A 15,666-nucleotide genomic window follows, 5' to 3' on the forward strand; every position below is an offset into this window, starting at 1 on the left:
AGAGGGGCCATGTTCATTTTTAACTTCAGCACAGAGTTGGGCCCAAAGCTCGGGACTTAACTTGTCAAGTGTGAATTTCAAAGTCTTAATCCCAGGTCCTGCAACATATTTCTGTTTTATGTTTTTCACTTCTGAACATGACTTCAAGGAGCCGTCAACCCAAAGGCTTTCTCTGTGTGATCAGACTTCTTGTTCACCACAGATACATGTTAAAGGTTTAAAGGTTTTCACCTTTCCGTTCTACTCTTAAAATCTGATTCTCCCTGGCTGCTCTCGGAACAGCAAATCCATACTCGTGCAGGCGGAATTGTCTTTATTCCTTTACGTGGAAAACTGAATGGACTTGAGTTTCGTTATAGCATTTCCATCAATGTGTAGGAGACATTCAAAGAAAGTTGCCATTTTTCCTTATGGAATTACTTGACTCATTTGAGAACTTTTAGCCTATTTTCTAAAAGCCAAAGATTTAAATTTGGCATATTTATAAATAATAAAGAGATGTTACAAGTTATGAGTTTTATGTTATATTATACTAACTATAAGGTTGATGTCTTACTGAGACATACTTTAAAAAATGTTTGCCTTTCAAAAACGCAGCCTTTATGGAGTTATCACATGAAAAGAAGGAATGTATACAAAAGGTTTAGCATCGACGACTGCCATAGAATAATCACTCAATAAACTGCAGCTATTGTTTTTATAACACATACTCTTATTTGATTTAGTAGGTGGTTTAAGTCCATCTACCCCTCACCACACTGAGCCCACTGAGAGTAGAAACATAAAAAAAATCAGTTATTTACCTATTATTTCTGCTAATTAACTGATTGAGCACAATCTTCTCATGCAGTCTGTTCATGGGTAACGACCTTTCACCTGGAAGTTAGTTACTTCCATAATGTGGGTGCTGAAGGCAATTTGTTTCTGTCTCTGCTGTCATCTTTGTTAACAATTATAATTATCTGTCCGCATGCCTGGCTCCTTGGTGAACTGTGATCTTCAGAAGAGGGATAATGTTTTAGTCATTTCTAAAGCCCCAGTGCCACCAAATAATTTCTGATTGTTAAACTAATTTTATTTAAGGGTTTATAGATTACAGTTTTGTGCCACCGACACCCAATGTTGGCTTAAGTAAACAAGTGAGAGTAATTTGTTAATACCACAGCAGACACTTCCACCTCAGCTGTGGATGGGCTCTGCCTACTCTCTCAGTTCATACAGATGAAAATAACTGACCTGACTCAAAATTCTGCTTTATATCCTGTGCAGCTACCCAGTTTATCACATACCTAAAAATACTTTGAATAGGTAAATAATATCTTACATACATGTTACACTTCATTTAACTATTCACACTTTGGTAAAAAATGTTTTGCTTAAATAATCCTGTGCTGAGGCTGAGACCTTTCTAGATAAATCTTTATAGGAATTTCAGATTATTTCTTTAGAATAAACTCCTAATAAAAGGAACCTTAGGTAAAAAGGTATATACCTGTCAAAAGCTCTTGATACTTGTTGTCAATTACTTTCGACATAGCTTATACCAATTCATACCTTCATTCACAGTGTATCTGGGGACCTGTTTTACAAACCACTCACCAACATCTAGTGTTTTTTTTAATGGTTGTTGATTTAAAGGCATTCGACGGTATATTAGTGTTTAGTCTAATAATTCCATTTAAAACTTCCAGTCAGGAAAGAAAGAGAATTTCAGACCTTTTGTTGTTGCTTTTAGAAAAGAGTCTAACTCCTAGCACTACTTGTTATTACCATTGTATTTTTACTAAAGAAATACATAAATGGTACTTAAAATAGAGCCACATTTTAACTGGCCTTTTCAGTAAGTGAGGAGGCTGCAGCTGAAGGACAGGAGTCAATATGAACCAGTGGGCCAGGCAAGTCTTTATGTCTGTTTCCGTTTCTGTAATGAGGAGAATAATGCCTGCCATACGGTTGTCGCAACACTCAATTGGCATGGTTTATGAGGATGGGCTTCCTAAGCTATCATGCACCAAAAACATCCGCTCTCCTGGAAAATAGCTGCGACATTTTTCCATATTGGTGCTAAGCAGGTGATTCTAAAACCTCAGTAGACTCTCAGCTATTCCTAAGGTAACTCTCATTTGCATTTACAGTAAGCATATGTCTTTAATCATAGCAATGTCTTTCTTGCCCGATGATAGGCTTACTAATTGACCGCTTCTGTCTGACTGGTGGAAAAAGCCCCATTGGCTATTTGAAGGCGTATCTTACCAACTTGTATCTTTCTTCGGATTGTGAAAAAGTACAAGAAGCAATACAAGAAGGTATTAGTTTGGTTTTATCCCTCCCGTTCATAAAGAGGTTTGCACTAGTGGTTACTTCCCTCGGGCTTCCCATATAACTATGTGGCTTATGCCTTTGCTGGATTTCCTGCTAAGGTGTTCACACAAGTGACAGCCCTTAAGTTTGGCCTTTAGAGCTTTGACCTTTCTGGAGGTGGACATCCTCAGTGATTGTCTCACGGCAAATTTTACCCTTCCCCACCACTTATAAAAATGGAAGCAGTGCATAGACAACTGTGTTGAGATGTGTGGTTGTGAAGAGGAGTTGAGTCATTAGGGAATATCATCTAGAGAGAAATACAAGTTCTGGGAGGACTTTTTATACTTTTTTTTAACGGTAGAAACTAAAACTCCATGAATCTCCATGGTCTACTAGGAATTGCCTCTGCAACAATGTATGATGGAGCCAAAGACATGAATTACTGTGACACGCAGCTTCGTGTGGCTTTTGATGGAGATGCCGTCATCTTCGCAGATGATTGTGAACACGGTACCAAGGATTACGGGCTGGACAAATATTTCCAACATGAAACACTATTTGAGAATAAACCTCTTGCTCAGGTAGGTTCAAGGTGCTCTAATTTTGATCTACTTATTTTTCAATGTATAGATATAGATATTTGTTCACTGTGATGGCTTTTACATTACTTTAGGCAGGACACTTGTCACTTCTGATCCTTTGTCATTTTCTGCCTTTCTTTCTTTCATGAACTCTTCTGAAATGTCTGCTGCTGACTTTTTAATTTTAGCGTTCTTTTATCTAGCCTTTTGGAAACGTTTCTATGATCTCATGTTAATGAGTTCACATCCTCCAAATTATGAGTAATAGAGGTATTATGACTCACTAATTAGTTGCTTCTACAGTATAGGCCCCCAAAATAGTAAGGTCATCTCCAAGTAGGTCAGTAAACATTTGTTGAACCTGTCTGTCCATAACCTCAAACTCAGTAAAGGCATTACTTAACTGAGAAAATCTACACAACTGAGAGCTTAAATTGAATCAAATAATGAGCCTCAAACAAGTGCAAACTGTGAAAACCTAATCATGCTGAAACTGAATATTTAAGTTTTTTTTTAAAATTAATCCATGAACTGAAGTGTTAGTGGCATAATCAGTAATGAACAAAACCTACAACTTCTGAACCAAAGGAAATTGAAAACAAAATCATCTCCAAAATGAATCTGAATTAATGAATCATTCAGTTTTAATCTATGACTCTTACCAAGAAATTTAATTGGCCTTTTTTCTTAGCACTTGCTGAACTTAAAACTTAGTTATTTTTATTACATTTATAGAAGTATGAAGAGGCTAACTGAAAGCTGAAAAGTTTTACTAACTCACCTCACATTACAGCAAGTAATTTTTAAACTCTGTGTGTGTGTGTATAATGTCATACTCCATTCCTAAATAGCTTCTTTAGAAGCCTTGACCTCATGTTGTGAAGTTGTCTAGTATTAACAAAGTTTACTATTGAGGGGGAAATTGTTCATTATATTTTATATATGTCTGCTTAGCTAAAATGCAGAGGCAACAGTATCATAGCCTTTAACTATTATTGAAATGTGGAAGATCTCCATAAAAAGAACATTTAAAAAAAAACTTCGAAAAGAGAATTACTTCAAGATAATCTTAAAATACGATTTTCTCATCCCAGATAAATTATCCAAATTTCTTTTAGGTTTTGCATTTATCAGTTATTTTTTCCGTATTTTAAATCATTTTTTTCTCATTAAAAAATTGAAATTGTGAAGCCCAACACTAGTTATTGCAGGAATACCCACCAAATTTCTATTAATCGTACTTGTTTTCATTATGCAATAGATAAAAATTCTGTTTACATAGAAAGAGGTAGCTTTTCTATAAAGACGAGGTTTTGCCAGATGTGTTTCATTAATGAGAAAATAAATTATGAGGTATGATTCCTACCTAAGGCTTTCAAGTATGTTGGTCATGGGGTTTGGTCATGAAATGTTCCAAGTATCTCAAATGGAGGAGATCTGAGAGTCATCAGCAAATGGGACAGCTGGAGAGGATTAATTTGGCCGCTCTCTGTGTAGCTTATAAGCCCCCAATGTGGCACAATGACTAGTAATTGATGTCTCCAATTTGATCTGTACCTTGTCTCATCATTCTAGAATAGTGGTCTCCAAGTCTCTCAGTCTCTTTCAATGTCTCTCCCTCTCACTTTTTCTTTCTCTCTCTCTCTCTCTCTCTCTCTCTCTCCTCTGTGTGTGTGTGTGTGTGTGTGTGTGTGTGTGTGTGTGTGTGTTAAAGCTGTTGAAGTATAATTTACATACAGTAAAATTCATCATCCTTAGTGGATGACGTCAAGAGTTTTGACAAATGCTTATGGTTGTGAAAACACAACCAAACTCAAAATACTCAACATACAAAATTCCCTCATGCCTCTTTGTAGTCATCCTTAGCCTCCTATCTCCAAGATCTGTCAGCCACTAATCTGAATTCTATTCCTACAGTTTTGACTTTTCCAGATGTCATATAAATGGAACACCACAAGATACAATCTTTTGAATCTCACTTCTTTTTAGCCTAATGCATTTCAGATTCATCTTTTTCATTCCACGTATCTGTAGTTTGTTCCTTTTTACTGCTGAGTAGTATTCTGTTTTATGGATGTGCCACATTATCTTTATCCATTTATCTGTTGGGGGATATTTAGGTCATTTTCAGTTTGGAGCATTTAAATATAAAACCACTTTAAGCAGTTACATACAGGGGTCTGTGTAAACATAAGATCTCATTTCTCTTGGATAAACACCTAGGAGTAGGATTACTAGGTCACATGATAAGCATATGTTAACCTTTATAAAATACCACCAAACTATTTGCCAAAGTGACCATACCACTTTACATTCCCAACAGCACTGAGAGGTCTTGTTGCTCTACATCCTTGCCAGTATTTGGTACCGTCAGTTGCTGTTTGTTTGTTTGCTTGTTTTAAGCTATTTTTGTGGTTATATAATGGTATCTCATTGAGTTTTTAATTAGCACATGCCTAATGACATAATATAGAGCATCTTATCAGGTGCTTATTTGCCACAATATGTATTAACAAAAACATCTGTTCAGATCTCTTGGCTTGTTTGGTTTTTTATTATTGAGGTCTGATAGTTCTTATTCTGGGTACAAGTCCATTATCAGCTATGTGTTTTGCAAATATTTTCTCTCAGTCTATGCTTGCTTTTTCATTCTCTTAATATCTTTCAGTATTCTTCATTGAACAGAAACATAATTTTAATGTTCAGTTTACCAATTTCTTTTATAAAATGTGCTTTTAATATCATATATAAGAAATCTTTGCATAACCCAATGTCAGAAATATTTCTTCCTATGTTTTTGTACAGAAGTTTTATAATTTTAGGGTTGGGGGGAATATGTCCAATTTTGAGTTAGTTTTTATACTTGTGTAAAATATCAGTTGTTTCATTTTTGCCACTTACAGGTATCCTAATTGTTCCAACACTATTTGTGGGAAAACTGGTTTTCTGTTCCTCTAATATAAGTATCCATCTTTTACCAATATCACATTATCTTGATTATCATAGTTTTATAGTAAGTCTTGAGATTGGGTATTACAAGTCCTCCAAATTTGCTATTTTTCAAAAACTTTTGGATATTACAATTACCTTGCATTTTCATATAAATTTAAGAAATAGCTTGTCCATTTCTGGGGAAAAAATCTTGCTGGATTTTTTTTTACTGTAGTTGTGTTGAATTTATATATTAATCTTGGGGGAATAGATATATTAACAATATCAAGTCTTGCAGCCCACCTGCATGGTATATCTCTCCATTTATTTAAGTCATCTTTGAATTCTTTCATCAGTGTTTTGTAGATTTCAGCACACAGATATCACCCATACTTTGTTAGCTTTATAACTAAGTATTTCATAACTTTTGGTGCTATTGTAAATGATACTTTAAAAGGCTAATTTCCAATTTGATTATTGCAAATATGAAGAAACACAATTGGTTTTTATATATTGACCTTGCATCTTGAAACTCTGTTAAAGTCACTTTTTAGTCATAGTAAAACTTTTGTAGATCGTTTGAGATTTTCTATGCAGACAATGTTGACTAAGAATAAAGACACTTTTATTTCTCTGTTTCCATTCTCTATATCTTGTATTTACCTTTCTTGTCTTATTGCCCTTCCTAGGCATTTATTTACAACATACAACTTTAATTACAATCTACTTTCAAACAATATTATGCCATAACATGTCTAGTATAAGAATCTTACTAAAAACAGTATATGCTCATTCCCTCTCTCCCATGTTTTGTGCTATTATATTTTACGTTCACCTACACTATAAACTTACAATACCTTGCTATTTTTTATTTTTTATTTGGGGAATCAATTATCTTTAGAATGAATAAGAAAAATAAGACAAATATATCTTTTGCAGTCATCTTCATTTTAAACATTTCCAGAGATCTTCATTTCTTTTCTGTAGATTCACGTTTCTCCCTGTAGTGTATCTTTGCCATAAGATCATCTTTTAGTATTTCATGTAGAACTGATATGCTGTTACCAAAAGCTCTTAGTTGTTCTTTGTCTTAAAAACTCAGTTCTCCTTCATTTTTGGAAACTATTTTGGCTGGATATAGCTTTTATTATTTACCATATTTTCCTTTCAGCACTTTAAACTTACTCATCCAGTGTCTTCTGATTTGCATAGATTATAACAACAAATTGTTTGAAATTCTTACCTTTGTTCCTCTGTAATATGTCTATTTTTCTCAGGCTATTTTCAAGATCTTCTATATTTGTTTGTGTTTCAACAGTTTGAATATGGTATGGTGTGGTGTGGTGTGCTGTGGTGTGGTATCTGTGTGTTCCACAGCATATAAATGACGTGTTCTTTTTTCTTCATTACTTTTTTCTCTTTATATTCAGTTTGGGTTACTTCTACTGAATTATCTTCAAGTTCACTAATTCTTTTCTCGACTATATCAAATCTAGTGACATCAAAGGCATTTTTCTTTTATTTCTAGCATTTTCATTCAACTTATCTTTTCCACCTCTTCAGTAGACTTAAATTACTAGTCTACTCACATATGTCATCCACCTTTCAATACAGATAAGATGGTAATCAGTGATTTGCAATTCCCACTCATATTTAGGACATCTAAGCCATCACTGAGTCTTCTGTTAATTACTTTCTCTGGAAAGTTGATTAGTTGTTTTGTTTTGTTGTAGTTTCATAAATCTTTGATTGACTTCCAATTACAGTGTATACATAGTAAAGGTTTGGGTAAATAGTATTCTGTCTGGTTATAGGTATGCCTCCTCTTCTGCTAGCAATTAGTGTGAGGAACTGAATCGAACAAACCAGGAGTTTGACTAGCTATGCATTTTGTTATTGCTATTTTTACCTTCATTTCACCACAGGCTTCCCATTCCTCTGGTAGGATGCTGGAGGGCATTTCAGTATTCCTGTTCCACTTCCAGTATTCGGTCTTCCCTTTGTGCCTGTGCCTCCGAGCGTTCTCCATATTGTAACCTCTCTCCCAACTGTGGCTCATTTGTCTCTGCCAGCTAGCTTGGTGATGTGTATGTAGGTGGGGGGGAGGGGCATTCTTTGTTGTCCTGGTTCAGCCTAAGTCTAAGGCAGCAGCTGTATCTCCCTAGATCTTAGGGATGAAGTTTTATCATTGATCTTGCCTTTCCCCCTTTGATAACCAAATCTAATGGTCTGGGTCCACAAGAGTCTTCTGTCCCTTTCCCAGGAGTAGAGGGTTTTCCTTTCTTTGCCCCCATAGTAGTGAATTTTTACCTGTGGCCTAGGAGTAACTGTGTTTGGTCTGAAGCCCTTTTTCCAGAAGTTTAATTTTTGTTCCCTAGGAGATATGGGACAATGTGGAGTTTTAGACTTTTCTCACAGTGGCAGCTGCTGCTCTCCTCCAAGCCTTCACTGCAGGGACTGCATCCTTTCACCTCTTACCCTGCCTGCAGTCTTTCTCATGAGCAACTTGTCATGTCTATGGGACAAAAGCCTGTAAGGGAGTGTGTATTTCTTGTGTCTGTAGCTGCCAGGACTTCCGTGCTTTCTCGTTAGCCTACGCTTTGCCTTTGTCAATTTGTTTTTAAAATTATCTGAATTTTTCACACTTGCTTGTAGAGTGTCTGGCATGTCTTCCTTCAGTGCTCTGCAAAGATGTGCCAGTTCTTGCAATTCATCTGTCTGTGCAGATATCTGAGATGTTTCCTTAGATTTTCTCTCCTTACATTTCATGTTGATCAGTTGCCCCATTACCCCAGCTCTCCAATGGGCTCAAGAAAAGTTAACGTTTTTTAGATTATTTGGCTTTCTCCTGTTGTTAGGACAGGAGTAAGTCTTTCCAACTTTCTACATCCTAAGCAAATTCCAAATGTTTAATCATACAGCTCTTCAAAAAGGTATGTTTGAGTAACTTTCCTTCATATTTCTATATTTTCATTGATAAATTATATACTTAAACTACTGTACAAATACATAAATTATAAAACATACCCAAAAATGGAAGTAAGAAAGAATGATATGGCTACTTTTAATACGATGACATAAACTGACCAGTCCCTATTTATTCCCTTCGGAACGTACTCAAAAATAGCAAGGAGAACTGTGTTCCTCTGTGTTTCAAAGCCAAACAGTGAGCAAGGTGGCTCTTGCTAATAGTCTCTGCACCCTCTTTGCTGCTGTTCCCTCAAAAAAAGTTACAGTTTTTTTCACCTACGTATGTGCCTCTCATCTTTAGGAAGTGAATTTTCACTTGTTTTTTTTCTTATATATGCAGTCTCAGAGAAAGCAAAATAAATAAATGATCACATTGACAGCAATGCTTACAGAACACAGTTTGTTTCTAGGACGACAGAGAAGGGAGCTTTTGAATTGTGAAAACAAGTCAGTCTTAAAATATTATCCTTGACCTTCCCAGAAATCCCCTAATTATTCTTAGGAAAACCAATCTACTTCACTAATGACTGATAGAAAGGAAACCAGCACAGAACATATGCAAAGATACTATGAGAAAAAGGCAGAAAAGGAAGAGCAAAATCTAGTAACAGGTGAAAAACTCTCACTACAAGTATTTGCCAAAATACAGGTGAAATTGTGACTAAATATTTACCATGACTTTTAAAAATTTAATAAAGCAGGATTATAGAGTAGAAATGCCAGAATTGGGGAAGAGATGACAAAATATTAAATGATAGAACTTGGAAATGAATAGAATTGAAAAATAAGATTTTAGAAATAGATCACAGATAAAGAAAATCCAACATATGCATAATTGGAATCCTTGAAGAAAAACATTGTTATGGGTTGAGGAGGACAAGGTACGCATGGTAAATATAAAGATGCGTATGTATATAAAATATAAATCAAGAAAAAGTCCTGAATTACCAGAAGATTTTCATACATATATTAAACTATGAAAATATTAAAGGCCAGATTATGTAATAGGGAAATAGAACAGAATGATTATGAGACATGCCCTAATACAATTCTATGACTTCAAAGATGAAGAGATAATTCTATGACTTCAAAGATGAAGAGATAATTCTTCGGGCAACCTGCACATAAAAGTTGGTGGCGGGGGAAGGGGGAGGAAATCAAGCTGTCCTCAGTGTTCTCCACAGGAGCACTCAATAGTAAAAGACAGTGAAGCACCACTTATCAGATCATATGGAGAGAAAATATAAATTACAGATTCTCTATCTAACCAAAAGTTCATTAGTGTTAAAAAGAAACAGGTCAACAGTTGAGAACATACTATATTCTCAGGAATTATTATTTCCATAGCATTTTCTTGACAAAACTAGACTATTGGACACATTATGGCCAACATGTAGATGACTACAAACACAGAGAGGCACAAATGGACCTAGAATATATTTAACCATAGAACCGAAACTAAAACAATTGTAAGGATTGGGGAGCAGAAAAGAAAGTACATATTATGTGCCCTAACAATGTAGAAATTATATAACTAATGAAAACTGGAAAAACATGGTGGAAGAGGGTCTAAAAAGAGTAAGTATGCATATATCTTTAGTTATAATAGCTTATGAAAGGTCAAAAATAAAGCCGATAAATAGAAATATGAAAGTCTTTAACGATGCAAATATAAATGTCGAGAAAGATGAACAAGCAAAATTGGATGGCTGAGAAAGAAACAGAGGATAAGAGAGAGGTAAAGAAGGACCCTAATTTCATCATTTCTCATTTTAAAAAATAATAGATTCTGGATTTTAAAAAACAGAGTACTCTGGGTACTATAAAAAGTTATAGTTATAAAGGTAACAAATAGCAGGAAATAATACAATCCTTCCTAAATATTAGAAGAAACACAAATACACATGTGCGAAGGTAAAAGACACTTGTCAGTGAATAATCCTTTAAAATCTTTAATCATGAAAAGTACACTAAAAACCATAAGACAGCCTACTACCATGTATATCTGTAATGCCAATAAATATAAATATCCTAAAATGCAACTTTGGTTTTAAAAATTAAGACTTTCAGATTGGATCACATAGCAAAATCCAGTTCGAGGCTCTATGCCAGAGCTACAGCTAAAACAAAGTGTCCGGAAAGGTTGAAGATGAAAATAAGTGTGATAATATACAAAGTATTTGTATACTTATATTTGTAAATATAAGACAAGGCTGGATCCAAGCCAACAAGACATTAAACAAGATAAAGGAGTATACTTTATGACGTTAAAATGTGCAATTTATGAAAAGCAAATTAAGAGTAGTGCTTTCCGTAATTGATTGAATAAAGTATCTACTTTGCCATGGATAGTTTAAGTCTGTTACTTTGGTTTCACTTTCAAATAGAAACTTCTTTCACTCTTAAAATATCTATGTCTAGGCAATAAATTATATGAGCATCCTACATTTATTCCAGGAATGCAAGGATGATTCCACATAAGGAAATATATTCACATAAATGCAAGGAGTTTGGGGATCGTGTCATAGACTTTATAATACTGCATGCAGTGTTATATTCTTTTATAAGCTCTTATAAGTCTCTGCTTTTTCAGCATTCACTTCCTTTGGCTCACTGGATCACAGCTGTGACATATGTTCCTTTTACAGGGTCCCTTGAAAGCCTTTCTGGAAGATTTAGGCAGACTGCAAAAGAAGTTTTATGCCAAAGACCAACGGTTATGTTGTCCTATCAGGACCTACCTGGTTACAGCCAGGAGTGCAGCCAGTTCAGGCGCTCGAGTGCTGAAAACCCTCCGCCGCTGGGGTCTAGAGATAGACGAAGCTCTTTTCCTTGCTGGGGCCCCCAAAGGTCCCATCGTGGGGAAAATACGGCCCCATCTCTTCTTTGATGACCACATGTTCCGCATTGAAGGGGGACAGAAATTCGGAGCCACCACAGCTCATGTACCTTATGGCATTAATCAAAAATGAACAATTAGCCATGGGGAGGAGAAATAAAGCAGTGAGTCTGGTATCACAGAAGCCACTTCTTGTGGATCTCTAGGGTAATTAGATAGGTATTTCAGAAGACTGGACCTCAGAACTTAGTTCGTTTGAAAAGGTTTTTCTCCTAATTTTTTTAAAAAATATTTTGAACCCTCAAGTTACCTTCAAGTGACTTCTCTTTGAGCTGTCACTGCTGTCGAATACCACTGCATCTGTCTTTATGTATGTGCAAGTCATACCTGATGACTCTTGAAGATAAGTTTAGAACTTGAATGCCTGAATGCTTAACGAGCTACTTTGTCTTACAAAGCATTGCTCATTTTTGGATGCTGGTATATAGAATAAATTGTCACCCATCATCAAAACAGAATAGCGGTCTTCAGAAGTGGAAAGAGTAGGATTAAGTAGACTCTTGAAAATTCGAGCTTTTTAGTCTGTTGCCTCTGTGACCAACCTTTAAATCAACACAAAATGAAAATGTCACTCTGCCTGCATGTGTATACCAATTTTGACACTAGTCATTGAGAAATAAATCAGCTGGTTATTCCTACAGGGCACTTTCCATCTAAGATGAGTTCCAAGCAGAACCACCTAGGAAGGGTTCTTTGAAACTTATTTGGTGGATTCACTGCATCTGGACCACAGAGCTTCATATATGAAGTTGCTGGCTTTGTGCCTGGTAGGTAGGCCTAATGTTTGCATGGCAAAATAAGCCTTTGCCACCACTTCAAAATGTAACATAAAGTGTAGTATCCTGGCTTTTCACTGTTGTCATTCTGTTGTGATATTTGTTTTGTTTTCAAAAAACACCGGTTGGTTATTAACCATAATCTACTACATGTTAAGGCACAGTGAACTGTGCCTTTTCGCGTTCCCTCATTTCTCATCAAACCAAACATTTGTGACATAGTATTCTTACCCTCATTTTTAATCAATGAAGAACCTAAGATCAAAAAAAGATTAAGTAGCTTGTCCAAGAATAGCAGCTAATAAATAGCAGGACTAAAATTAAAATTTGGGTCTTATTTACTTCAAAAGCCGTTTTCTCTGTTATACAGCCTTCCAAATTTTCTTATTGATTCCATGGGCATAGGACCCATCCTGAATAGATTAGTCATTCCATTAAGTTCTGTGCTTAAGTTTACAGCAGTTACATAGCAGGTCTGGGGGTTTCTCTCCTCTTTTCTCCACGTACTCTCGTTTCTTGTACCCCCACTTCGATCTCTATACCACATATGCATATTCCACCCTGGCTCTGGTTAAAGAAGGCCAGTGCTGACATACATCACTTGAAATGGTTCCTAATTTGATGTAAGCCAGTCCAAAATATATCAGTCATGACACTTATTGAGTACCTAGTGTTTTGTATGCATTCCCCAATATAAAGATCACAAGAGAGACTCAGACATAATCCTATCTTTTAGGAAATTTAAGACTTTAACAACCTCATAGAGGAAGTCAAATGTGCAAACTCAGCCAACACTAGAGGGCTGTTTGTCCTCAGTGCCAAGTGAGGGTCACACAGGAGGTTGAAGCAGGTAGGTGTCCGTACGGGCTGGAAGTGGTCAGGAAATGAAAAGAACCGAGATGGGCTTTGAAGGACAGACAATGGATAAAACTGAAGAGAGAAGAAACAGTTGTGTTCTGGGCTTGGTGAAGTTTGAGGGGCACCTTTAAATTATAGAAGTATGGAATAAAAGCCACCACTTGTGACGTCTGTTCCCAGTGCCTTGTCTAATCCTCAGTGATGGTGCTTTTTCCCACCTCTGTGCTCCATTCTCAGCACTCATCAAAACCTTCCTCTGGCATTCCATCCCTTTTCTCTTTGTACTGGGACTATCCATTGCATGTTATATTCTTCCCAAATATAAGAGAGAGGAAGAGAGTTTATCCAAATCTCATAGGGAGTTTATTTCAAACCATACACATCGTGTGTGTCTCTTCTCTTGGCCTGAAGGTTCTAGAATGGGGCTGGAGTAGTGGAAATTTCTACACTAGACAGTAAGCACCCTATTTTTCTGTGACTCTCACAGGGCACAGGGCCTGACACCTACCGGATAGGCGAGTACATGAATGAATGACCACTTAAAAGTAGTTTGGTCTAAACCCATGAAGTCTGCAGCTTGAAGATGGGTCCCTGTGGCAATAACCACTATTTCTGAAGCATTTTCTAGTAGCACTTTTCCCTCCACTTTTACATTTAATAGTCTTGTGGAGGGGTTGGGGAGGCCCCTGTGAAGCGGCCTGCTCAGAAGTCTATGTTTATAGTAAGTGCTTTTCCTACTGTATCTGTGCCAGTGTCAAGTAAGACCATTTGAGGATTCCTTTATCTATAGGGACCAATGCCATCATGGTCTTCAGTTCTCAAACTGTGTTCCCAGATCAGCAGCATGAGAATCACCAGGAAACTTGTTAGAAATGTGCATTCTCTGGTCCCATTTTGGACCTATTAAATTCAGAACGCTGGTTCTGGGACTCTGAATTCCCCCCCCTCCCCCCACCAAGCCGTTCAGGTGATTCAGATGCAACACTAAAGTTTAACAACCACTGGTCCAGTCTGTCCCCACCTGATTCATGTTGCTAACTGCTGAGCCTCATCTCGTGAGGAGTGTGGGGGAAAAACCTTTCCTCAGACTTCGGTAAGCAGGGAGAATTCTCCAGAGGGTGAAAATAAATTGAACTGGGGTTAACAAGTCCCAGGAGCCTTTAACGGAAAAGACACTAAAAGCCAGCCTTTAAATGTAGGATTTGTAAACCAAACTATAAAGGGATTTGTAAATTCAAAGTATTCATTAGGCAGTCACACGAAAAACAGCCACCACCACTCTGGGATTTCCTTGGGTAGGAAGGAACTCTAACAGCCAGAAAACCCGAGGTCTGTGCTCACCCTACACTCCTAGGCTGGAAGCCGGCTCCACGGAGTCACCACGACCCGCAGCGCGGGCCTCTCAGAACCAATCAGATGCCCTCGGAAGGGAAACTACAAGTCCCAGCATGCCCCACGCCGCCGCGGCCAGGGCCAACTAGCCGCGCCCCAGAGTTCTTCGCGTACAGGCGGCAGCCTAGTCCCGCGGCTACTCTAGAATTCCCGCGAGAGGCCTCTGGGACCTCGGCTCGGGCATCTATGGCTGCGGCTGCAGTGGCAGCACTGCTGGCCGCACTGGGTGGGACTCTGTGGCTGGCGGCCCGGCGGTTCGTGAGGCCCAGCGTCCAGCAGCTGCAAGGAGGCGGGAACGCCGGCCTCATGCACGGGAAGACCGTGCTGATCACGGGGGCCAACAGCGGTCTGGGCCGTGCCACGGCCGCCGAGCTGCTGCGCATGGGGGCGCGGGTGATCATGGGCTGCCGGGACCGCGGGCGTGCGGAGGAGGCGGCGGCTCAGCTCCGCCGCGACCTCCTCCTGGCTGGGGGCCCCGAGCCGAGCCCCGAGGCCGGCAGGGCGGAGCAGCTCGTCATCAAAGAGTTGGACCTCGCCTCGCTGCGCTCCGTGCGCGCCTTCTGTCAGGAGGTGCTCCAGGTGTGGGCTCGGGGAGCCAGCTGGAGATCTGGGACGGGCGCGGGGTCTTGGCGGGCCGGGAGGGGCGGGGCCCGGCGGGCCTAGCGCGGAGCCGGGAAGGGTTCGCCCAGAGTCGAGGGGGTGTGACCTTAGGGATGGCTGAGACTCAAAGGAGAAACGATCACATGGTTTTGAGGCGGCTTGGGGAGTTGCAGGCTGGAAAAATTGGTTGGGCAGTCTTGTCTTCCAAGGATGTTGAGGAGGGGGAAAAAATAGGCCCAAAAGGAAGATAAGCCAGTTTTTGAACATTTCCTTTAGTTATGTAAGGACGGCCCAGGTCTCTGGATTGCCAGCGCTAAGCCTGAGAGCAGCAAGTAGGGGAAATTGCTAGCCTAGG

General features: G+C 38.4%; 2 protein-coding genes across 2 annotated transcripts in view; both read left to right on the plus strand.

The window, feature by feature from the left end:
• Positions 1-11,758, plus strand: part of LOC105289824 (cytosolic 5'-nucleotidase 1B-like) — a 19,152-nt gene extending 7,394 nt beyond the window's left edge. Inside the window, exons 8-10 of the mRNA XM_011356631.1 lie at positions 2,184-2,306; positions 2,701-2,885; positions 11,435-11,758. Coding sequence (XP_011354933.1) covers positions 2,184-2,306; positions 2,701-2,885; positions 11,435-11,758 — 632 coding nt within the window. The remainder of the gene's footprint in view (positions 1-2,183; positions 2,307-2,700; positions 2,886-11,434) is intronic.
• Positions 11,759-14,787: 3,029 nt separating this feature from the next.
• The window catches only part of LOC105289786 (retinol dehydrogenase 14), a 6,175-nt gene continuing 5,296 nt past the window's right edge, over positions 14,788-15,666 (plus strand). The window contains exon 1 of the mRNA XM_011356592.2: positions 14,788-15,290. Coding sequence (XP_011354894.1) covers positions 14,898-15,290 — 393 coding nt within the window. The 5' untranslated portion in view covers positions 14,788-14,897. The remainder of the gene's footprint in view (positions 15,291-15,666) is intronic.

The sequence above is a fragment of the Pteropus vampyrus genome, unplaced genomic scaffold, assembly GCF_000151845.1.
Source record: "Pteropus vampyrus isolate Shadow unplaced genomic scaffold, Pvam_2.0 Scaffold28, whole genome shotgun sequence".
Classification (NCBI taxonomy): Eukaryota; Metazoa; Chordata; class Mammalia; order Chiroptera; family Pteropodidae; genus Pteropus; species Pteropus vampyrus.